This window comes from Notechis scutatus, chromosome 4 (genome assembly GCF_049901735.1).
Source record: "Notechis scutatus isolate UNSWTSFEM ecotype Mainland chromosome 4, rNotScu1.2, whole genome shotgun sequence".
Taxonomy (NCBI): Eukaryota; Metazoa; Chordata; class Lepidosauria; order Squamata; family Elapidae; genus Notechis; species Notechis scutatus.
Genome location: NC_142012.1, coordinates 130,945,298 through 130,971,959, shown reverse-complemented (window position 1 = coordinate 130,971,959; position 26,662 = coordinate 130,945,298). Strand labels below are relative to the sequence as shown.

Genomic DNA, 26,662 nt, shown 5'->3' with positions numbered 1-26,662 from the left:
CTATTCTGTTGTTGGGCCAACGTTGTTAAAACCACGCTACGATGCGAATTACTTGAAAGCGCCATATTGGGTCAACTGGATGGTGTTTAATACTCCGTACAAGAATATGGCGGCTCCCTTCTACTTTCTACACCTGAGATGTCAGTTAAATTACTCCGAGGGATAGAAAGCAGTACATGGTAATTAACGAAAAAAATTTCCTCCTTCAGAAGGAAAGCGAGGCCGATTTAAGTAATCTTGCGCACCAATCAGTCTCTCCGTACAACAAAATGGCACCTGCCATACAGCGGGAGAAACCATTGCATCTGAAACTAACCAATCGTCGCTTAGATGAGTGCTGAACAATCCCGCGATTGGGCGAAAGCAGCGCTATGGGATGAGAAGTATAAAGTGCGCCGCTTTGGTGAGCTGTGTCAGTCAGGAGACAGCCGTGGGCCCCCCGAGTTTAAGAGGGCGGGGGCAGGATGGACGCGGGTGAGTGGGGAAATGTTTGGTGGGGGTCAATTGGGAAAGCTGCGTGGGTCGACAGCAGCTCTCTATATTTGGGGTATCGGGAAATGGGTGTAGAAAGGAAGGAGTCGGTGTGTTTTTTCAGCAGAGGGCTAAATTGCGGACTGGGCTAGTCGGTGGAACTGTGATTATGGATTGCCTAAATGAGAGAGGTCGATGAAGGGTCAGTTATGTTGCCTTGGGAACTGTGTTTTCTTACGGGTATTTTTTTTTCTTTATTAAATGACTGTGATTAATAGAAGTTGCTAAAGCAATTTGGCTAATATGGTATTTTGCCTTGCCTTCTCTTTTCAAATAGAGGCAACTCCACTATAACAAAGCCTTTCAAATTTAAGACTGTGTTTTGCCGTGTTTTTTCTAGCATTAGTTGATTGCATGGTTTATAAAGCTTAGTGCTTGTCCTTCAGTGCTTTGATGTATGGAAATAATCTTAAAAGTTTTCTAAAGTTTATAACGACCCAAGGTTCTTGTTTAAGTAGTTAAAAGTGAATGTACTGATTCCTTATATAACTAATATATATAACTGAGATGTGATGGAAGAAAAGTCATGCTCTTTTAATACTACCTACCAAAGTGCCATAGCCCAAATGGGAAAACTAAGACCCAAAGGCAAATGGGTAATACTCTCCTTTTCATCAATTTTTTGACTTTCCCCAAACAGATAAACAAATATTTAAATACCCTGTTTCTCCAACAATACGGCCTCCCCCAATAGGAAGTCCCAGCATGTTTTATAGGCATGAAATGAAATTAAGCCCCTCCCCCCAAATTAAGGCCTATATTAAAACATGCAAAATGGGGGGAATGGTGGGGGGGCCTTGCCATTAGGAAGTACTTTTGTTGCACACCTGGATATGGTGCTGCCTGTGTTGACCCCAATACGAAGTGCCCCACCAACGCCGAGGTCAACATCCAAGCCGTCACCGCCCGCCCACCCAAAGATGCAAGGGGGGGGAATTAAGTCACCCCCGAAAAGACGGCCTAGCCATTTTTTGAGGGCTCAAAAAAAAATAAGACCCAGCCTTATTATATGAGAAACACAGTATATAAAACAAGCACTTTATATAAAAATTTTGTACTTGGTTTTATTGTCTGAATAAGGTTATGAAGACAGGTGCAGGTGTTCTTTAAATCTACATCAAATTGAATTCTCATTGAAATTTTCCAAATACATTTTAGTAAATGACAGTTAAGGAGTAAACCTACATCACATCCTGTGACAGTTATTTGTTTATTAATTTGGTGTCTTCAAATCAATCTGACAACTTCCTGGTCAAAAACTTCCTGCAGTTTTCTTAGTGAAGTTTTTCTGAAGTGGTTTGCCATTGCCTACTGCTTAGAGCAGAGAAAGTATGACTGGCTGGGTGAAAGATCACCCAGCTGGCTTTGTGTCTAAGGCAGGACTAGAACTCACGGACTCCTGGTTTTTAGTCTAGTAGTGTCTTTACTACATCAAACTGGCTCTTAAACAATGAATTTTGAAAATTCTTTTATTTAGTGAAGTTTCATAAACAATTGATGATTTTAAGGCGTATAAAATACACAAACTTTTTCCACAATATATCTAAACTATTCACATATATTAAAATTTTATTGCAATCCTATATGCTATACTGGAGTTGGGGAATAAGGCCCAGGTAGAATGCACTTGTATGTAAATATGTTTGGGGTAGTTAAATACACTTATTCCAGGTTGGCTCCTATAACAGTTCTTTCCATCTCATTAGTTGTTTTGTGTTTTGGCCATTAGCAGAATAAATTTTTATAAACTTCCTTCTTTCCATTTTTATTTGAATATATGTTAATATTATATAATGATAGATGACTGTCTAATATTAGTTCTCTTTTTAAGCTCTGTCCTGAAATTTGGCATTCCCTTTTTCTGTTTTTTATTTTTATTTCCCAGTCTAATCTCACATATTAATTCTGATATTCGATAATTTAAATTTTGGAATATATGTATTGATAATGTTTTAACTTCATATAAACAGTGTATTGAATGTAACAGACTTGGGACTTCATAGCAAGTGCAAAATGAACCTTGTCTGTTATGTATTTATGACTAAACTGAGGAAAAAGGCTTAGTCTTTTCTTGGAACCTCTCACATTAAATGCCATTCTGAATCACATGGTGTATGGGACATGATGTTCTCTAAGGCAAGGTTGCAGAGTATGTGAAATTTGAACTGAATGGGTTATCTGGACAGTAATTTTGGGATTTAACAACTATGAGGCAAATAGAAGGATGTGATGTAGGTTTACTCTAGAGTGTATTGTACTGATTCTCAGTTCTTTTTTAAAAAAAATAAGTACAACAAACTTTAATTTCTGAAAGCAGAGAAGCAAGTAGATGCCCACAGTCAACTTGTGCTTAAAGCAGAGTGGAACAAGGAATCCTTGGTGCTCTATGAGCTTGGCTGTTTTCTTGCAGATGTTTCATTACCAAAACTAGGTAGCATCAGTGGCCATGATAGTGTTATTTAGTTGTTAATGAAACTTCTGCAAGAAAACAACCAAGCTAAGAAGAGCACCAAGGACTTTTCATTTCAATTCTGAGCTACAAATATTCTTCTCTATTGGCAGAATGGAATATAATAGTTGAAGAGGTTATAAAAAGAAAGGATGAAAAAAGCCAAATATAAGAAGAGGAGAAACTGGTTCTAAAGCATGGGTGCTATTATTAAGACTTCCCATCTAGCCCATGGCATTTTTTCTTGAACATCTACACATATTTATACCAGTTTTGATTTTGGCAAGACAGAGCATGACGTTTAAAGATGCTGAGAAGTATGTTGAATCTGGACTTTAAGTAGAAGGTTAATGTTCCATCATATGCTTCTTGCTAGTAACCCATTCCATTACTATTAAGGTCACTTGAAGGCAGGCAAGGAACCAAATGTAGTTTTAGTGAAGTAATATGTGAATTGTTGTCATAGTACTGAATTGTTGCTCTACACACAGAGTGATGCTTTTATTGCAGAAAGTGTATTTGTGCTCTGAACAAAAGGTGGGAAATTAAGACTGTTATTTTTGTTCCTTTATAACATGAAGAAAATGGTTATTACTGGCATTTGATAATGTGCTAATTTTCAAAATAGAATTGGATCAGACCTATAATGATCTCAGCCCCCCCAATTTTAGAAAACATCTGTGGGAAGGAAAACAGCGCTTTAGTTTAAGTCACAATGTTTTTTTTGCCTCTGTTGTTTGATGATAGAACCTGGAGTATAATTGCTACTTTTTCATCATCTAAAATGTTTTACATTGTTGAAATTTCTTGAAGGAAACTTTTTTTGTATTTTGAATGGCAGATCCTGAAAAGTATTTGAGACTACTGTCTTTGTTTGTTTTGAGCAGCTACTCTCACTTATGATACTCTCAGGTTTGAGTATGAAGACTTTCCAGAAACCAAAGAGCCTGTTTGGATCCTGGGAAGAAAATACAGCGCACTAACAGGTACTTCTGCTAATATTTCAAGGGCTTTATGATTCTGTACCATGACTTGAAGTCTGCTGTCTCTTTATAGATTTGACATGCCTTAGAATGCATGTAGGCCAGTTTCCTGATCTTATTCTGGACCAACTCTGCCACCCTAACAAATGCCTTGCTTTCTGCTGAACCTTTTAGAAAAAGCACATATTTTGTAGATGATAAATGCTAGATGGTATTCTATTCTCCTATATGAGAGAGGTCTGAAATATATTAAACTGTTCCCTCCCCCCTCCAAAAAAAATTATATCACAAAAGGTTTACTATTTTATATGTGCCATACTATTCTTAACTTTAAATGTTGAATAACCCTAATTAAAAATGAATGTATTTCAGTTAACGTTTATCATTGAAACCATGCAATCTAAGTTCTGCAAGTGTATTGAAATGTTGTTTTCATCCCTTTAGAGAAAGAGGAGATTTTGTTGGATGTGACTTCTCGTCTTTGGTTCACATATAGAAAAGGTTTTCCAGCCATTGGTAAGCACTAGTGTTCGTTTTCCAAATTGTTGTGGAAATGGTGCATTTTCATTTCTAAAAATTGGATTTCTTTACAACCTAAAGAAACCAATTGGAATTTTGGTCTAGCATATTTGTTGGTGATGAGATGAGCAGCAAATACATTTCATAATAAATAAATATTCCATTTAGTGTTTGTTAAACCATCCTGACATTTCAGTTTGTACTCAACTATCTAGGTTTCAGCAAATAACATTTGCTTATGGTCTATTGGCAGTAGTGGGCTGCTGCCGGTTCGGATTGGTTCTAATGAACCAGTAGTTCCAACTGTCAGCTGGCCCCGCCCACCAGCCCCCACCCTATGCTGTCCTATATTTCCGTCTTTCTGGGTCAGCTGATTCGCGTGGCACAGCTGTTCTACTTACCAGGACTGCCCTAGAAGGTAAGCAGTTGAGCTTCAAATTGGTGTATTTTGAATGCTGCGCACCCACGCAAAGCATGCGCTCATGAACCGGTTGTTAAACCAGTTGCAGCCCACCACTGTCTATTGTGGACTTCTGAGTATGTTTTCACTTTATTGAAAATAAGATTCTTCCACTTTGAAAATAGTATGGAAGGATGGAATTTGCAGAAAATAAATCAGAGTTGTAGATGTATTTATTTAAAGCATTAAGCCATCCATTTTTCAACCAACTTTTTATCATTTAGATCAATTAATTTTTTTCCTTTCTATTTGCATAAAGATTAAAGAACATATGATAAAAATAGAAAAGTTTTCAAGTTTGAAAATAATTTATCTGCCTTTATGAAGCCATTGTGAAATTTCTAAAAAGCCCTGAGAGCCAAAGGTACTTCTAAGAAGATTGTTGTTGTTCCTGCATATAAACTTGGAGGCTGAAAAAATATGTAAAATTCATGTTTTAAATATTCGTAGTGCATTTGGGCTATATATTTAAAAATTGTCATGTCTAATATTTTGGGACTTAATTATTCATCTATAAGCATTAATATCTGGGAATAGATGTTCATATTTATGTTCTCCTTCATTCTCCTCTCTACTGAGTTGCTGAGTAGACAACAAGAAAAATGAGAAAAAAAATTCACTTTAACAAATGTTTCATTTAGCAACAGAAATTTTGGGCTCAATTGAGGTCATAAGTCGAGGACTACCTGTAGTTGCATGTTCTCATATTCAGAAGGGCATAATATTAGAACAGCATATTTCTATCTACAACTGTATTTTGACTTCTGGCCCCTGATCTTGTTCAGGTACATCATAAAACTCCAATGCTTCAAATAATTAGTGATTACTTGTCAAAATGTTGGTTTATGTGATTTGTTTATGGCTGCAGGGGGAACAGGTCCAACATCTGACACTGGTTGGGGTTGTATGCTAAGATGTGGCCAGATGATTTTTGCCCAGGCTTTGGTTGGCAGGCACTTAAGTAGAGGTAAGTCACATTATTGTGATGATTATAATGCAAAATCATGACACTCCTTATATTCAGGTAATACAAAGACCTTCACATAGGTGTTTTTCACTTTAAAGGAATGCATAATGAAGCAGGCCTATTTGCAAATATTCCAAGTTCCCCTTGGTAGCATCATTTCCTTCAAAATGTATAACTCTTTTCTTGGGGAACATGGTAGCTCACATGGTTAGAACACTGGGTTGACAGTCAGCAAGTCCATGATTAAGTGCTGAGTGCTGATGTGTGATGGGGTGAACACCCGTCATTCACTCCAGCTCCTGCTCACCTAGCAGTTTGAAAGTGTGCAAAAATGTGAGTAGATAGATACCACTTCGGTGGGCTCATTAATGGAGATATGAAAAGGCCAACCGACAGGTGTCCCCTGAGCAATGATGATGTCACTGGGTAATCCTTTATCCCTAGAAACACCACCAGCACGAATATGACGACAATTCTTGTCATGATTAAAAGGAATGTGGAAATCAAGTTTGATGATAGATCAGTTTATTTACTTCTTGCAGTTGTAAAGTATATTTAGACATACATTTTTCCATAGAAATTAAATATTGGTGGAGTTGATTGTTGAATTACAATTAAAAAAAACAAAAGTGTTTGTTACTTTACATGCAAATTATATCTGAAGTTATCTTTTCAAGCAGTTTCAGACTATAATCATCAACCTTTGTATTAGAAAGGATCCATTTAAAGCAAGTTGATTATTTTGGTATGAATACCTTGAAAATATAAGGGTGGCAGTTGGATTTTCTTTTTTTTTTCTTTAGCATTGCTTTTTGTTTCTTAGATTGGAGGTGGGTGAAAGGGAAGAAACAGACAGACAACTATTACAATGTTCTCAATGCTTTCATTGATAAAAAGGACAGTTACTACTCAATCCACCAAATAGGTAAGATTATTATCAGCACTATAGGCAATCAAATGTGAGAATATGTTCGTTTGCAAATATAGTATAAATTACCATGTTTTATTACTGGAAATTGAGTTAGGGAAATAGTAATCTAGAAATTGGTCTAGCTTTTCAGTTTTTTCTATTATGGATCTAGGTTATTTAGGGACAGGCCATTTCAGAATAAAACTTAATTGTATAAAGGCCAACTGCTCTACAAATTAGAAATAAATTCCATCTTCAGATGTGAGCATGTCTATATTTTTCCCTTAAAATCTATGCAAACAACACATAGGACCACTTGTATTATTTTAAAAAAGTTTCTACATTTTATGTCAGAGAAGAAATCTATCCTAAAGAAATTTTGTTCTGTGGATTATAAGATGCAATAAGCTAACACTTCAATTTGCCTTCAGCTATAAATTATGCAAACCATACATACATGTACCCTACTTTAATCCCTTTCAGGATAAGCAGTGTTATACAAACTGAAACAAGGGAATCAGAAATACTAAACCAAGGTAATTAAAACATGAGCTAAGGAAAGGAAATGTAATGTGTTTAAGTTTAAGGAATTAATGTGCTTCACTATACCTCTTCATATCTTTCTCTCCTTACAAAATTTCTGTTATGCTTCTGGCAGCTGAAATACTTCTTTCCCAATCACAAATTCAGAGGTATCTTTAGCAAAATTTATTAAAATAAAAAAAAACACAAGAATTACTGCATAAGAACTAGTTTTCAGTGTAGAATGAATCTATCTTTTATATCAAGACAAAGATTTTTTCATCTCTTATCGCCTTATATAGTAGAGGGGTGGCAGTTCTCATCACTGTTAACTGGGAACTCGGCAGCTGTTACAGAATTTTACATAAAGATTGCACAAATCTTTATCAGTCAGAGAAACAACTTATACCACCTTTGCTTCCATCGTATGGAAACATTGCTTCATGCATTTCATTCTTTAAAGTCCTCAACTCTTTTAGAGAATCCTATTAGTTCCATCCAATGCCAGTTTTCCTCTTCCATTCAGTACAGGCACAATTTATTTATTTGTCTTACAATTTGACTTTCAGTCATTCTCTCTACATGACCCAACTACCATATTTCTTGCATAGTACTCACTATGTGTTCAATACATATTTATTCCTTGTCCTCAATTCATATTCATTTAGCATTCATTCATTTTGGGCACTATCTCTTCTTGTTTTCCACATGTATTTCTTAAACATTCCAATTGCCCTGCACTCAATTTAGTGTTTATGGTGTTGCAGACACATGCAAAAGTAACTTCCATATAACAACACTCTTATACATATCCATTTTTGCTTCTTTCGGCAAATATTCATGCCCCCCCAAAGAGGCCACAAACATTTTCCATCTATTCAGTTGGGAGATTGTATTCTAATACTTTTCATACTTTGTTTGCTCCCAAAGTTCTTTCTCATAGAAGGGTGGCCATATAACTTTGTTTAATAAGAAATAATGTAGAATTACTTTCATATGCATCTACAGCAGGGGTCCCCAAACTTGGCAACTTGAAGACTTGTGGACTTCAACTCCCAGAATTCTCCAGCCAGCATAACATAGAATTCTCCAGCCAGCATAGCATAGCTGGCTGGAGAATTCTGCGGGTTGAAGTCCATAAGTCTTCAAGTTGTCAAGTTTGGAGACCTCTGATCTACAGCAACCAGAAATTGCAGTTCATTTTTTCTGTTGATCCATAGTTAAATCTTTCCTTCACTTCCCGATATGTACTGTACTGCCATATTCCCATACGAATCAGACCACCTTCATTCAGATCTGTTATATCTTTCCTTTTTCTCTTAGTTCTAGATAGGAAAAACGTACAGCAGACATTTGGTTAAGATTCGTTGTAAACTAGCTATTTGTTCAAAATAGTTATTAATATTTTTGTTAAAGTGACTTTTATTATCTAAGCCTTTTTGTCTTCTTTTTTTTTGAAACAAATTTTATTAATTTTAAAGACAAACAAACCATCATTAACCATTGAATACATAAAACCTCTTTCCATTATAAATTTTACAAGTCAAATAAAACATTATTTTATACAACATAATTCTATTTTACACCATTTCCATATGAACATATAAATATCTCTTAGCAAATTTCTCATTATTTCTCTTTACTCTTATTCAATTTCATTATTATTATTATTTTTCCTATATTTATCCAATTTATAGTTATCATCTTCATTTCTCTCTGACTTGATTACCGTTATTCTCATCCAACATTCCTCCAAGGTTTTATTAATTCTCACACAGACATAAACACACAAAACACAAAAACATAAAACTTCTTTTAAGAAAGTAACTTGGCCCCAGATTACCTCTCTCTATATGGACTTCAATTAAATTCATGCTCATCTTATATACCATTACCTATCTTATTTACCATTCTATATCTTCTATATAGCTTCTCCGCTTTTCACTCTTCTTAATTCTATTTTATTTAATTCATTTTAATTTAAGTCATTGTACTTGTATCTTTTGTCCATTCTCGAATTATCCATTTATCTCATTCCCTATAGTGAAAAGAAAAAGAATTTCTCCTGGAATCACTAATCAGAGTATGATGCCTTTCTATCATCCCCCTAAATTAACATTTAAAATAACGCCTAGTACCCAATCTGATTCTGCTTAGTACATTCTACCTACTAACTTTTAAAAAGAAGAAAAATAATAAATCCAAAATGGTTAAATACATAATTAAATAATAAATCTAAATATTGAATCTTGTAACATTCCAGTTATCTATTTCAAAAACAAATGCTACAGTAATAAATTTATAATAACATCAACACAATAGTCAATTAAACTCTTTAATTAAACTCAATATTCTAAACATTCCCGTTAATATTTTATTAAATTTTAAAGTCTATCATTACTAAACATTTCAATATGTTAATCTTTTATTAATTCTTATAACATTCTAGTTTTCTATTTCTAATACAAATACTACAATACCATCTTATGTACCTTGCAGAATCTTCTTTTTTTAAAAAAATTATACATTACCCTTTGTCCCTAAAAAAATTCCTTTTTCCCCATCTTGTTTCAAACCTTTGTGGCTTTTCCCCCTTTTCCCTTCCTTTCTTTTCCCACCTGATCTTTTTACCCCCCGCTCTCCTAACCTCTGCCTTGTTAGCTTCCCTCTCTGTTGTATTCCTTTTTTTCTTTGCTTTCCAACATTGTGTTGATTTTGCATCTTATTTTTCTCTTTCTTGGGTCTTGGGTTTTTTTCTTGGGTTTTTAAGTCTTAAGTCCTTCATTTTCCTTCCTCTCTTTCTCCTTTCTTTCTTAATTAAATTTTTGGATTCATTAAAGATGGCATGTTCTTCTTCTTCTTCTTCTTCTTCTTCTTCTTCTTCTTCTTCTTCTTCTTCTTCTTCTTCTTCTTCTTCTTCTTCTTCTTCTTCTTCTTCTTCTTCTTCTTCTTCTTCTTCTTCTTTCTTCTGCTTTCTCCATCTGTTGTTGTGTTTGCTGGTAAATAGCAAGCGCCATTTCTAAAAAGAGAAGGCTTCTTTCACAGCGCCCTTGCCTTCTTTCTTTATTTTTCATATTCCTTTCTAAGTTCATCAACAAGTAAAGCCATTGTAAATCTTTTCTTTTTTCCTTCTTCTTAAAACAACCAAGATGTTTCAAAAGTTAGAACAGTCCCAAAGTCCCAGAGTCATCAATCAGTCCAAGCAAAGCACAAAGTTCTCACTTTCTCTTCCTGGGGTAATATCCATAAAAAGAAAAGAAAAGCCCAATCTGTATTTTAAAGCCTTGTTGCAATTAATTTCTAGTCTCAAAATCTTCAAGGCATCTCCTCCAACAAAATCTCAATTTTTTTTTTTGTCCTCTCCTTCCCACTTATCACAAGAAGCCAAATTTTTGATTCCATAGGGAAGGAGAGTAAACTTTCCTTTCAGCACCTTAAATTTGCCGCTTAAAATTCTCCTCTGGAAACAGAATATCATTCAAAAAGTCATAGCTTTCAGGATGTTAGGTAATGCCTTATAGTCCTGGGTCAGCCAAGAAAAACTTTCTCTTCACAAACTTTCTCTCTCTTCCTCCTGCACAGTCTTACCCAGCTGTCGCCTTTGTGGCGGCCATTACAGACCGCCGCCTCCACCGTCTTGAGAAAAGGGGTTTTGCCAGCTGGGGAAGGGGTCTGCAACACCCCCAAACCCCTCTCCGGATCCCCTGTCTTCGGCTGCCTCTACGGGCAGCCCCAGCCTCCAAACCCGTCCGGATCGGAGGCACCAAGACGGCTAAGCGCCGCAGGGATCACGCAGTATCGCAAATCCTGCCGCTGCCGGCCGACAAACCGGAAGTCGCCTTTTTGTCTTCTTTTTTGTCTCCTCTGTCTTATGGAAAATAATTTCTTGCTGTGAGAATCATTTTAAAAAAAATATCTCTTGAGACATTAATTTGCATTGCAGCATTCTCAACTTTACTAGCAAGCACAAAGAAATATGAATGACTGAAGGACTTAAGGATTTATAATGAGAAAAAGTTGGATTTTATCTTAAAGGAATTAATGGAGAATACAGGAAATATATTCTGTGTCTGGATACTAAAGAGAGAGGTTGCATTTCTATTCAGTGCGAAGAGTGCATTCTTTGCATCTCTCAGAATAGGCTGTTGTCCTGCACCAGGGTGGGCCATTCACATTAAAACTCATAATCTGAAATATATAGCCCCCAAACTGCACCAAAAAATGGCAAAATAAGGCATTACTTGCTTATTTTTCACTTTTTAAAGTATTACATCTTCACAAGGCTTCACCTATATGTTTCCAATCATTAAACTTCTTCCATATCTTAACAAATAAAAAAGGCCAACATTTTTCAGCTACATTCACTCAGCAAGGTCATCACTTTGCCAGACATCTTGCTTGCAGCCTCAGAGATCAGATTTTAAAATGCTCCCCAAGGAAAAAGTCCTTGCCCTAAAGAGCATAATAATTTTATAGTAGCAAGGGATGGCAATAAATCAATGTTTCTCAACCTTGGCATCTTTAAGATGTGTGGGTTTCAGTTCCCAGAATTCTGGGAGTTGATGTCCCGACTTCTTAAATTTACTAAGGTTGAAAAACATTGTAATAGATTAATATGCCTGGAATTATTTGTTCTTGGTTTTTTGTTTTTTTTTTAAACAATTTTATTGATTTTCAAAGACACACAAACAAAACATAAAATATAAAAACATAGAACATCTTTTCTGAAAGCTGCTTGATCCCGGGTTACAACTCTTCGTACAGACACAAATTCAAATTCATATTCATTTTATATACCATTCCATATCTTATTATCATTTTCAATTTACTATATAACTTCTCACCTCTTTTAACTTTCTTAGTTTTATTTTATTTATCTCATCTCAGTTCAAATCATAATACTTATTATTCTTTGTCTGTTCTGTTTCCAGCTATCCATTTATCTTTTCTCTTTAAACAAAACTTCTCCTGTACATTGATTGGAGTATGACGCCTTTAACTCTTTCCCCTAAATTTATAATACTTAATATAATACATAATTTGCATTGGGATTCTGTTTAGTACATTCTAAAATTACACAATGTTTTTTATAGAAAAAAATTTTTTATAGGTATATGATGTAATTAAAACAACTATCAATGCCAATACAAATCTAATCATTAATATTAATATTCATTTATATCTTAAACACTTTACACGTTACTTTTCAATTAAATATACTTTTATGGGAACACTTATACTTTCCATAGTTATTTCCCCCCCACATCACATATTTTAAATCATTATTTCATTAAAATGTTCCCACTTCTCCTACTTCAATTCTCTCATTTATTTCATTGCCTTCTTTTTCTTCACAAAAATTTCACTAAATTACACTAAATATTTTATCCCATTTTTGATTACATGTTAATTCCAATTTTCTAACATTATTTCTGAATACAAATATAAGAATACAATCTTATGTACCTTTGCAGAATCCCTTTTTCAATTAAGTTTACCCATTGTCTCTAAAAGAATTTTGTTTCTTTACATCTTGCTCCCCACCATTGAGGCTTCTCATCCCTTCCTTTCTCCCTTGCTTATTCTTCTCCTTGCCCTTTTTACCCCCTTGTCTCTCCACCTCCCTTTTCTTCTTCTGCTTTCCCCCTTTCTGTTGTTTTCTAACATTGTATCCACTTTTCACCTTATTTTTCTCTTTTTTGGTTGTTTTTTCAAATCTTAAAATCCCCTTTCTCTTTTCCTCTTTCTCCTTTCCTTCCCCAAATAGAGTCACTTGTTCATCAAAGATGGCTTCTTCTTTATCCCAGTCATCCTGTTGCGCAGTCAGCTTTTCATAAGTACAAACCACCATTTCTAAAAATTGAAAAAGAGTGCCAAGAGAATCTTTCCCTTCTTGTTCTTCTTTTTTGTATTTTTGGTATTCAATTTTCAATTTATCCACAAGTGATGCCATTATAGAGAGAAAAAGTTTTTCCAAAACAACCACCCAAGTGCTTTTAATCAAAGATAGTTCCCAAAAGTTCCAAAATCACCAAACAATCCAAATAAGCTGTTTCTTTTAATACTTTCTTCTTTCTTCCCTTTCTCTTTCTGGGGTTACTGTTTAGTCACAAAGTTCCAGTTAAAATTTATCTTTTAGAAGTCTTGTTAATATTTAATAGCTCTTTAAAATTCTAGGCAATCTCCTCCTTACTTTCAAATTCTGCTCCAATTTTTTTCCTCTCCCTTCCCACTTACAGCAAAAAGGTTTTTGTTTTTTTAAATGTTCAGAAATCCTTATCCCTTTAGCATTTAATTACCTCCAATGCGGGTTTTCCAATTTCTCTTGCCGTTCTATTCGCTGTCACGTTAGGAAGGAGAGTGAAAAGAAAGAAAAACTTTCCCTTTTAAACTTCCATTCGCCACTTGTAAATCTCTGGAAACGATGTATCTTTGGCAAATTTTAAGTTCCAGGGTATTTTTGCTGTTACTTTATCCCGGTCAGCAAAAAACACTTTCACTTCTTCACAGCTCCTCCTGCACTTTCTTTTTCCGGCTGAGCGCTTCTATGTGGCGGCCATTTCTGACCGCCACTCAGCTGCCTGAGGGGGTTTAGCCGGCTAGGGAAGAGAGGTGCGATATCTCTCGACCCTGCCAGGTCCCCCCTGTCTTCGCCACCTTCTACGGAAGTGGCTAGCCCTGAAGCTAGGTGGCTCAGGGCACTCGGACAACGAGCACAGGCAGAAACCGCGCACAGTCACGGATTCCTGCCTGCCCCGAAGCGCTGCAGACCGGAACTCTCCGAATTATTTGTTTTTGTTTTGAAGCCTAGTGGGATTCCTTATTCTAGACAGGGTAGAAAGATTTTCCATGATGAATTTTTATGTATGACTTTCCAAAAATTATTGTAGTACATTTCTCCAATATTCATGAATATACTTTTCTGCTGGGTAGGTATGTTATTATTTGAAACATTTCACATTTTTAATAGGGCTTTAGTTCAGTACTCTTAAGAAATCTAAATACTTGTCCAATTAAATTTCTTAAGTAATAGTGATTAAGAAGTAGCCTTGAATGATACTATGGAGCAATTATGTGTTTGTTGCAGCCCAGATGGGAGTTGGAGAAGGCAAATCCATAGGCCAATGGTATGGACCAAATACAGTTGCACAAGTACTTAAGTAAGTATTCTGTAGCTCCAACAGTGGTTTTAGATACTGTATAAAATAAAGCAGTTAAATTACTTATCCCAATGAAATGTTAAAATCCCCGTTTCTACTCAGTAGGTTGTATCTAGTGTTGGGATATTAAATTCCATGGGATAATTCTAGAGTTTGTGAGTAGATGATTAATCTTCCAGTTGTTCTAGCTTGTGCCCCGAAATCACCTGAGCAATGTGTATTGTTCTTTGACTGTATTCGCTCAGTTTTGTGCTAAGCTTGATGTTGCTAAACCTAGGCAATCTATCACATTTTCTATTAATATCTGAATTAGTTTCATTAATTGTTTTGTGAGGACGTGGATACAGGTTTTCATTCTGTTAATATTACTACTTCTCTAAAGAAATGTTCTTCAGCCTCAAACAGTTCTATCCTGCCAATGATAGATCAGTAATACTCAGATCAGTAATACTTCTTTTGCATGTTGAATTGTCTGTAACCTTACAGGAAAAAAAGATGAGGTTTTTGCTTCAAATAAGGCCATAATTAGACTTACTATATTTTAATACGTTTCAGAAGTATCTGATGTTCTATATTAAAACAAACTGATGGAGAAGACAGTAGCATTGCAATTTCAGGAGTATTTAAACTGGTCAGTTTTCCTTGACCCGTTCCCCTCCGGCTTACATGTGGTGATGGTCTTGATAACTTTTTTGGATATTCTGTACTAGGGAAGCGGAGGGAGAAATATGATTCTGTTGGATCTTTATGTGAATTTTGATATGGTTGACTACAGTAACTTGTTGGAGTGCTTATGATAGCTGGAGGTTGAAGGTGCCATCTGGTATTTCCATTTCAGCCTCTCTGGGTGAAAATAAAATGATACTGCATTGCAAGGCTTTTCCTTGGGAATGGGCCTGTTTGGGGAGAAAGGCTCAGAAGATGCAACTTTGTCTTCTGTATTAATAAGTGTAAAACATGAAGGTTGCTGGAAAGATCATTCACAATTTGAAGCTATAGTTGTCATCAATATACTGATATTGATGAATATTGTCATCAATATTCTTGTAGACTCTGAATTGGATATCAGCAGTCTGTGTCTCATGATGTTCATTTATTCTGTCTTCATGCTGGAAGAATTTATGCCAAATATGCCAATTATCATATGTTTATGCTTAGCTTTCCCTTATTTTTTTTATGATGCCTTGAAATATAGTTGTCTGAGCAATTTATTGAGCTCCAGAATGAATGGCTTTTCAAAATGCTATTAACTTATATATTCCATATAGTTCACTGTTTTCAAGAATTCTAGAAAAGCCACTTGAGACTCAATATTGTCCTGAAACTTCAAAATGAAATTCATGTAACTCATATAATATTTAATTATATCTTTCCTCTGCCTCCATTTCTCACTCCTTGTTCCATGCCCTGCTGGATTAGGCCAAACACTTATCTGATTCAGCATCTTGATCCTATAGGGAACAAATTATATATATATATATATATATATATATATATATATATATATTTGTTTTCTGAGGTTCTCATGGTATTTGTATGTGGATCTTTGGTTATTGAGTTTCTCCCGCGTAAGATTGGAAGTATCTAGCACGTTTCATGAAGTCTCATTCATCATCTTCAGGCTTCTGTCTTCAGCTCTGTGCTTCTCTCTGAGAAGCACAGAGCTGAAGACAGAAGCCTGAAGATGATGAATGAGACTTCATCAAACGCTTGCCTAGATACTTCCAATCTTACTGCGAGAAAACCCGAATAACTAAAGATCCATATATATATATATATATATATATATATATATATATACACACACACACACACACACACACACACACACACATAAAGACCATAAACAGGAAATGAGTTTTTGTCTAATGAAGAACACTATTTTTTAGCTCAAAACGCCTTTGAAAGAATATAATTATTCTATATTTTTAAAAAGCTTTACATACATCAATTGCACTATATAAGTGAGTATTGATAACATTACAAATAGAACAAAATTGGTAGGAACTCAGAATTGAGTTCTGGAAAAAAAAGGGGACTGAGGAACCATTTTCAAAATATTGCCAAGAAAACTGTATCTCATCAGGAGTCAAGTGTACTTTGAATGACCATAACAAGAACATATTAAGCATAGGTGGAAAGTCCTTTTCTCTGTAAGCTCTTTATTTTGTGTTGGTCAGAATTATAAAATTTAAGTATTATGAAGTTGTGTGCAAAAGAAGAAATCAGGTAATTTGTAATACATACTTATATTCTTTATAACTTCGTTATCATTTTGTGTACTTCATTAAAATATGAGATTAAAACTTGGGATGTTGTATTGGTTCACTGATACTGACTCGGATGATGTGATTGCCCTTGGCAATTTTATAGATCTCTTAATGTGCACCTGATTCACTTGTCTTTAATTTTTATCCCTAGAAAACTTGCCACATTTGATATGTGGAGTTCTTTGGCAGTGCACATAGCTATGGACAATACTGTTGTGATAGAGGAAATAAGTAAGTATCTTTGTACTGTTTATAAAAGTATGTGCCTATTGTTGAAGGGATATGTTTTTTAAGATAATTGGTCTTAAATGTCCTAACAAGACATTTGTTAGGTTTACAGGGTGCTTGCTACAGTGTGTCAAATCTCTAATTGATTGGCTTGAGTAAGTTGTTGTTAGAGGTAGATTTTGAAATAGTGCAATTTTATATTTATATATATTTCAGTATTTACTGTTATGTCTGGTAAAAACTGAATTGTTAAGCTCTCAAAGCTACAATATACAGATTTTTTTTCTACTTATGAAAAACTTTACTTTTGCAGCTTTATGGTAGCAATAAAATGTGTGGAAGAACCTGCTTCCAGGCTTTGAAATGTTGATTATAAATATAACTATATAAATATATATAAATATATATATAATACAATACAATACAGTGCAATGCAATGCAATAATAGCTGTAAGTAATATGTGGTAGATGTATTGTATGGTTTTTTGTGATTTGCTATTCAACAGCAAATTAGGCTATATGGGCATAACCAAAGCTATTTCTGCTGATTTTTTATCTTTTGGCAGGAAGGTTATGCAAGCCCAACTGTCCATGTCCTGGAGCCTCAGCATTTCCTTCTGCAGAATCAGATTTTCTTTCCAATGGTTATCCAGATGGAGATGAATCTACAGACAGTTTATTGCTTTGGAAGCCACTTGTGCTGCTGATACCTCTTCGCCTTGGTCTCACAGACATCAATGAAGCCTATATTGAAACACTAAAGGTATAAAAATAATTTTAACTACCTGGATATCCTGAAACCATGTGGTTTGGGATGCATTTTTAATACTTATAATTCTGGTTCATATTCAGAATTAAAAGTGGTAACTGTGAATGCAATAGCATGCCAAGATAAATTCTTTATAAGGCTGAGAATGTCTGAAATACATGATCTACATGTTCAACTGTTCTATCCAGAACTGTCATTATTAGTGCAGCTCATTCTGAATAGGTAGAATTTAGTGCTTTTTGCAGTGATTTAAACATGCAGGTGCCTAATGCACATTTTTCCTAGTTCTATTTAATAATTCTAGGACATAAATATTTTTCTCTGAGCTAATTCTGAACAATTGTGTCTTCACTGACTAATTAATAACATGATTAAACTACAAACTTGTATAATCATTTGCCTGTGAATGGGGCTTAGTTTTGAGTAAATACTATGCATAAAAACCTGCTGGTGGGTATTGTGTGTAGGGAGCCAATCATCATTTCATGTTACCATTGTCAGTCACCCTTCGTTGGAGTTTACTAATTATAAAAAGTAGTTTTGACACTATTATTTCATGAAAACTATTGCATTTTAAATGGCTTCTCCCTGTGGTCTTAAAAATGGCCAGTGCTGAAGTAATTTGAATGTTCAGTGGTTATGTGTAAAAAAACTATTGTGAATAGCTGGGTAATGCTCTTTATTGCAATGGTGTTGTTTTCCACTGTGATTAATTGTGCATATATTACTTTCCAGCATTGTTTTATGATGCCTCAGTCTTTAGGTGTGATTGGAGGAAAACCCAATAGTGCTCATTATTTCATTGGATATGTTGGTAAGTTTAAGCTGTATAAATGCTGAATATATTAATGAGTACAGGTCCGTAAGATATTTCAAGCCATTTTCTCAGGTACAAACCAGCTGCTGTAAGCCAAGGCTTAGTGCTATTTATTGACATATCTTGAAGCATTCCTCTTAAGAGGACTCACCATGGGATGTCTTAAGTTTATATTTATACTATGTAGGAAACATCTGTTTTTGTTCAAACATGGTCATCCCTAAAATCTGTATTCCCTCAAATTTTGATCTGTAAATAGATAACTTCTTACATGATCATGCAAAAATATATTAAACTTTCTTTCCAGCCTGTACTATGATAAAGTGGTTTGACAACCTTTAACCTGTATTTTTGGAGACTATTAAGTTTATATAACAAGTTTCCTAGTAACCCAGAATTACACATACGCACAATTTGAGGTAGTCCTCAAATTATATAACCACTCATTTAGTGATTGTTTGAACTTACAGAGACATACAAAAATGTGATTTGTGACCATCTTTCACACTTAAAAACAATGTTGAGGGAGAGCATTGCATAAGGCTGGAGTGAAAACCTTCTCTGAGTTAAAACATTTACCTGGTATTTCATATATCTCTTATTACCCATGAGAAACTGAGAACTATTGCCTGCATTGATCTATATCAAACAGTTGCTTTTTAAATGTTACTGTTCCTTGTTCATAATCTAAATAGAGTTAGGTAGAAGAGAGAAAGTCATAGGAGCAAAAACTTGTGAATTTGCTTGCTTCTACTTGCTTTGAAATCTATCCCAAGCCTGATGGAAGAAGTGTTTATTCAGCCAGTAATTTAATGTGGTCTGCACATTCTCATCTCCAAATGTGCCATTCCAGCCCCATATACATTAGGTGAAGGACTCAAAGTGGTCTTTAGAAATTTGGACTGCACGAGTTTCAATGAAGAAAAATTGTGGAATGTTCCAAACTCTGCACCACATAGTAATTATGCTCGAGGCTTGGCTTAAAAAGCATAAGAACTGCAGGTGTTTATATTGGTCTTTATTAGAGTAGTAAAATCTTAAAATATCCACTGCGCTTTTATGTGCATTCTGTGTAACATAGTTACCAGTAACATCAGCCATTTTCTTTCCATTAGCTTGGAGGACCACTGCTAGGTATTTAATGAACTTGTTCAGTGGCATTATTGTTGATAGACTTGGGTAGCCTTTGGGGTCAATTGGCAACTTTTTTGGGGTGGGTGGGCACTGTAATTAATTTCCAATTGTTCTATTTAGCTGTACGTAAGCATTCAAGTCCAATAGGGGTCCTTGAGATGATTACTGCATCATCTGTTTATAATTTAATGAATAAATAAACAGAATAGCAATATGCCTCTCTGCTGTTTGGGTGCTTGGAAATTCAGGTTGTCAAGCAAATCTACCACTTCATTTGAATACAATTTGAATACAAGAAGTGCTGATGTGCAGTTGTTTTACAGCTGGAATGAGTAGTCAGATATCCATCTCAATGACATACAATATTAGAATGATATTTTATCTGGTTCACGAATAATAAGTCAGTGATCAGTGGTGGCATTATACACCTTTTGTGAGTTTGTCTGAGACATGGAATCAAGATAAAGGCAAGATTGAGATACTACTTATGGGAGCTATATTTTTCAATAAGATGGTCAAGTATTAGGCACTAGTCAATTGTACAGTGACCTTCTCCACAGCAGCTTATTATTTTGCAGGTAATCTTTTAAGTTTCCAATGGATATGTCTCATATGGAGTTTGTTGATAGTATTAAGCAGCTTGCAGATCCATGATCTTTCCATTGATCTTTATTTAGGTGAGGAACTAATCTATCTTGACCCACACACTACTCAGCCTGCAATGGATCCTGTAGACAGTTGCCATATCTCTGATGAAAGTTTTCATTGTCAGCATCCGCCTTGCAGAATGAGCATTGCAGAGCTGGATCCTTCTATTGCAGTAGTGAGTATACGTGCCTGAAGTTCACTTTCCTATCAAGGGAGTGTTACGATTTCGGACAATCCTCTAGTTACTAGTTAGCTAACCGATTTCTCTCTTTATGAAGGTATATTCCTGTGCTCTCCCTTTTCATCATAAAATTAATTATATTGCTGTTCTGAAGCATGAGAAATAATTATTTCCAGATAACAATAGTTGAGGCTTCTAGATTATGGGATAACAGAAGAAAGACAGGTATCCTAGACAAATCTTTGTACATGTTGTGTAATGAATGCCATATTGTTTACGTTATATTACAATATTACTAGTAAAGATAATCCATTGAAATTTAATGTAGTGAGATTCAGGAGAGACATCATGTCATACAGGAAACTGGTCAAGTTGATGGACAATCAGGCTATCAGTGCCTACTAATGTGGATGGAATCACAGACAGCATGCCTTAAATATTAGTTACTGGGAATTCATATTGCCCTCCAAGTACAAGCTTGTGAGCTTTCCAAATATACCTATTGGCCACTCTGTAATACTGAATGCTGGAGGAGAAGGACGTATCTAATAAGGGTCTTAATTTGAATCTCTTTTAGAATAATACAAATATTGCCATTATAGGGATTCTTCTGCAAGAAAGAAGAAGACTTCAGTGACTGGTGCCAACAAATCAAGAAGGTTTGTATGTAGCTTTTTTTTGTAAAAAAAAAACAAAAAACGATCAGAACTTATGACTAGGGTAGTGATAGTGAACCTTTTTGGCACTGAGTGCCCGAAGCGCGCCCATACCCAAAATGTAACACACATGCATGCACACATTATGTGCATCTCCCCATGCATGCGCGCAAGCCCCCTGTGCATGCGCCCCATCCCCCCACGTGCCCTGCGCATGCGTGGCAGAGACCCGAAGACCATCTGGCCGGCAGGAGGCACACACACATGCGTGGTGAAGCTGAGCTGGGGCGATGGTGTGCGTGCCCACAGAAAGGGCTCTGCGTGCCACCTGTGGCACACGTGCCATACGTTCACCACCACTGGACTAGGACGTCTGAATTTTAAAAAAAAAATATATAATAATGAATGCATTTGGAAGAATTAGGGTAAAGTGAAGAGTTTTTTTTTAAAGTCTACCCATCTTATCAAGATATCTGTTGCCAGTGTCATCTTATGTTAGCTCTGTTAGATATCTTTCTTACAGGTTACAGTTTTTTCTTGATTGCCTAATTATTAGCATTTTACTATTGTAGGATAGATGAATCTGTGTGCTTTATTTGATATTGACAATGTTTTACCTCCTTCAGAGATATCCATTGGAATATTTGTTTTTTTTTAAGTGATAAAATATGGGAAATGTACAAATAAAAGTACTTCTATTATCTTGAAGCATCTAGTAAAAAAGATCTAAGTTTTACCATGGAATTATTTGTTTATGTAAGAAATCAATGTCCCATGTCTTCAAAGGATCCAGATAATCATCCCTTTGGAGTGTGTTGTATAATTGCCCTCTATTAAATCTTTCCTTTTTGGAGTCAGGTGACAGTGGTCAAAAGTGGTTGAATCTAGGAGGCCTATTAAGGAGGAACACAGGAGTTTTTTTCAGTTGCCTCTTGAAGTGAAATGCAGATCTGTAGAAGAACCAGGAATGGGTATGGCGTTGGCATCTAAGCCACAAGCCAAGGACACATTGAACTCTACCCATTCATGAAGAGACAAGAAATTAGGGGAAAATATTAAAAAGATAGGAAATTGAATGTTTAATGTCTAACTTTGTGTAATATACTATGCAAACTGGTCCTAGTAGCTGGGTGGGAAATCTACCTTCCCCCACCTCCCAAAAATAGAGCTGGTTACCTTAAACAAGAGCCTACCAACACAATCAAAGAGGGAAATAAATTCCTTTTCACCCCCTCTAGACATTACTTTGACCTCGTAGTTTACCGGAGCGCCTCAGTCCACTAGGGAACCATCTGTCAATAGAGAGAGGCTGGTTAAGAGTAGTCTCCTACTGCCAGTGAGCACCGGTACTCTACAAAACTGCCCACATGATCATCGGGGAATTCTCCCAAATTCTTGCTTGAAACCATATGATCCGCAAGGCCTTTGAAACGAATCATCTTAAGGCCGCGGTGGCTCCCGTGGCAAGACCCTGGGCTTGCGCACCGCTGAGGTCGGCAGCTTGATTCCCGTGAGCAAATCAACCACATAGGGACAAGAAAGGAGCTTCCCCCAGTTAAGATAACACTGCCTGAAAAAAATTCCTTTCACAGAAGCAGCCAGCTACCTCGGTGATCCCTGGCTAACACGTGTTGTATGCTTAAAAAAAAATAAAAAATGTAACTCTGAAACATTAAATGATAGAACATGAAATAACAATGAACATGAAATATCTCAATATTGCAAATTTCATTAAAATCAAGAGGGCATCAGCTAGCCACAATTATTTATCCTATTTGCTTGAGATTGAAGCCCAAGCTTTTTCTGCATTTCATATAAGGCACATTAAAGCCATCAAACTAGGTCCTAGGCCTAGTTTGGGAATGTAGTTTCAATAGATATATAAAATAGGGTAAAGAGCTGGATATTGTGATGGAAATCCTGTAGCCTATTATTAAAGGTTTAATGTAATGATAGTGTGCTAGAAGCAGTATTTTCATGCCAGTTATATTTAGTGCAAAATAAGATTTTAGAAAACAATTGGATAGAAAGTTCAACAATGAAATATGAAATTGTTTAGACAGTAACATAATACCGATTGCTAGCTTTTAATCTCTAGAAGGGCTTTGAGTACTAGTTAGTTGTAGCACTTCTAGCACTGCTTGTGCTTTCAAGAAGCTGACTTTCTTTGGTATTTAAAGAGGATGGAACAAGAAAATATTACACAGTAGCAAAGTCTAAATGATCTAATTTCTTCAAAAGGCATACAGACTTGATTTGTGACAGTAACAACTTCCCTACTTTTGTATATTGAATCAATAGTGGAAAAAAGGAAGGGGAACCTAATTGTACATTACATAAATGGGGGAAAGGTTAAAAAAAATTAAACTTATCCAGTAAGTCACCCTTGGTGAGATAGTGGATATAAATATGATTAATATAAATAAGCATACATTTAACAAATATATATAAAAAGCAAAATTCCTGGTTTTCCAGCATCTGCACTAATCCTTATTTTACAGACAATTTGCAATACAACAGTGCCCATTTAAAGAAAATGGCATTTGCAACTCTGCATGTTAGGGGAAAATGCACACAAAAATATATATTCAAATTTGTACAAGGTAACATATAAGGATAGATTAATGTAATGAAAAACAGTGAAATCAAACTATATAAATTTGCCCTTTCTTGGGTTAAAATCTCACTTGAAAGCTACTGTTTTGCTGGCTGCATTAATTTGTGTTCCTTAAGTGCTTGTGTATATTCTATTCCCAATTAGTTTTCCTGTGCTTTTATTATTTTGTTCTTTTTATTGTAGGAAACTGAAGAGAATTATACCAAATATGTAAAACCACTATACTTTTCAGAATATTTTTTAGTATTGCAATATGCTGTGCATTCACACATTTTAAGCAAGTATTTACAATCATAAAGACTGGAAATTTGTAAATGAAACTGTGAACTGAAGGTGCATTATGCATCAAATACTCGACACCCCTAGAAATAGCAAAGGAGTATAATTGTTTTTAATATATTTCTAACAGTTGTCACTGATTAGAGGAGCCCTTCCCATGTTTGAGCTAATAGAACATCAGCCTTCACACTTCTCTAGTCCCGATGTTTTGAATCTCACTCCAGGTAATGTTCATATATTTGGTTGTAGAAGGAATGAATAAAGGAGTTTTAATATTTGGAGATATTTTTTATTCCAGATAAATTATGATACCATTTGTTTGTTCATTGCCTAAGAAATAGTACCAGTTTTCAGAATTGATATTTGATCTTTAAAAATCATTGTTTTTGGATTTTTAGATACAGTTCTATATATTATGTCAGCTGTATTAGATAGACCAGACTATGAAACAGATTGTGCAGATCTAAAGTTATTGTTATCAGAATAGCTATAGTAACAGAATCCTGTAGGTTTAAGAGATCTTCCCTACCTTTTACCTTCATGAAAATTGGAGAGGGTGGCTGTCTGAGGCATTTTCTCAAAACATTTTTTTTCACTTGGACTCACATTTGGTGAGGGGTCGTCTGTGCTAGGAGTCATCCTCTTTATTCACTACATTGTTATTATTTCATAAAATGCAGTGATTTACAAAACAATTACTTCTTAAATCCTGCAAAGCAGAGCTGCTCTTGCAGGATTTTTGTGGTACAGTACTATTTTAGTTTTTTCATCCCTGTAAAACTTCTGAAAATAGATAAGGCCAAGCTACCCATGTACTGTGCCTGATGCAAAGTGAGCTACCGTAAACTGTGAGCATTTGCTAAAAATAGTTCAACTGTCTGGCATTACCTAGTGTTTTTATTATTCAGATTCTTGCAAATCACAGCTGATGTTTCACATAGTTTATATTTAATTATGATCAAATGTGTTGTGGGGACAGTGTAACTGAAGCATATAAATCGTTCGTGTCTTATAGATTCTTCTGATGCGGACAGATTGGAAAGATTCTTTGATTCAGAGGATGAAGATTTTGAAATCTTATCACTCTAACAAGAGAAACTACAATAACTGCCAATTTGGGTTGAGGGGGGAGGGGAGCTCCTTGGAGAGCGTAGGGATACCAGCTTTCATAGGTGCTTGTTGACATCCTTGCCTCCCATTTACCCCAGCATTCTGTGCAACCTTGGAGCAGAGTGGATTTTTGCAGTGGGATCAAGAAAACGGGTCATCATTAAGGCCTTAATAGCTTTAGTTACTTTCTCAGTGCAAGAACGGGATGCAAAGTTTCCTAGGAGCTGGAAATTATTTTCATAGGAACAGGCACAAAGGCTTGACCTCTACTAGTAAAAGCCCTTCAGTGTTTAGCTTAAGTCTCTCTATTATTAGGGAGTCTTATTACTTCTGTTCCCATTTTTACAGTGTGAAATGAAAACCAGCACAACAGGTGTGAGACAAGTATCTGCATTATGTCTCCCTAACCAGCTGGCCATATTCTGAATTATTTGGGGCCACAAGGTCTCAAGATTAACTGCACCAAATGTTTCAACTTGTACTTTAGATTTTCTCCAATACAGTGCTTCCATAGTTTTGGTTTCAAAGTTGCAATTTATTTTTTAAAATATAATGGTCTGCATTCTAGCAATCACAATAGCATATCATATGGAACATGTTAAAATATGTTCCAAAGATGACAAGAGAACATCACTATATAATAATATGAAAGGCCCTCACAGTTACTCACTTGATTCTTCTCATAGTTGCACAAACAGAATGGTGTTATTCAGATTTTGCTTCATTATACCTAATTTTTGTTTGGACCTTTTTCTATTTTGTATTAAAAATATGGCTGCTATTTAATAAAATGAGGTGAAAACATCCATTAGCTCACAAATTAAAAGTACTGATTCCTCCTTTTAATAAAGTTTAGACTGTACATGGACACAAATCTTGCATTAACAACTATTTTAAAATAATGATTTTAGGCCAAAGGTGTGTTCTCATCTCCCCCTTTGTGAAAATACTACAGAAGACTATTTATATTGTATGTCTTTGTTTTTCATTTGTTTCAGTTCTTAACATGAAATTCTAAAGAAACTTAATGCAAATTCTGCATCCCTTAAATGATTAGCTTTCTGGCCAGGATTTCCAGCCAATTATATTCCAAAATAGCAGAAGAGCTCCTGTTTCTAAAAGGTAGGAATGGCTGGGAAAAACACCATCAGTTCCAAGCATTAGCTCAATCAATGGATGTTGCAGTAGCAAATATGTTTACAAAGCATTCTTGCCTGCATTTATAAGCAGAACTGTCAAATTACAGATGGTACTATAGCCATCTATAAAGTAACTGCATATAGTAGGTCCAGTTGCCTATTTAGCTACTAGAAATCAAATTTGAACCATGATGCTTATTTGTCATTGTTATAGCTTGCTGTGCTGCTTCTTTTGGAAGAAGAGCATAGTCGGATTGTGTTTCATTCATCAACTGCTTTCAATTTGTATCTGAATAAAACAAGTTTAAAAAGG

The 26,662-nt window shown here is 35.4% G+C and overlaps 1 protein-coding gene across 5 annotated transcripts; it reads left to right on the top strand.

Moving 5' to 3' along the window:
- Positions 1-63: 63 nt before the first annotated feature.
- ATG4B (autophagy related 4B cysteine peptidase) lies at positions 64-26,662 on the top strand. 5 transcript variants are annotated; one of them, XM_087964953.1, is made up of 14 exons: positions 379-474; positions 3,868-3,966; positions 4,408-4,479; positions 4,853-4,900; positions 5,811-5,909; positions 6,733-6,834; positions 14,429-14,501; positions 16,923-17,002; positions 17,566-17,762; positions 18,504-18,582; positions 20,397-20,542; positions 21,151-21,207; positions 24,231-24,324; positions 25,116-26,662. In XM_087964953.1, exons 1-14 carry the CDS (start codon positions 465-467, stop codon positions 25,187-25,189), a joined length of 1,230 nt encoding a protein of 409 aa, XP_087821079.1. In that variant the 5' UTR covers positions 379-464; the 3' UTR covers positions 25,190-26,662. The 5 variants fall into 5 exon arrangements, with proteins under 5 accessions (XP_026550180.1, XP_087821079.1, XP_087821082.1 ...); XM_087964956.1 differs by having other exon boundaries at positions 416-474; positions 4,736-4,900; XM_087964954.1 differs by lacking the exon at positions 379-474 and adding an exon at positions 578-673.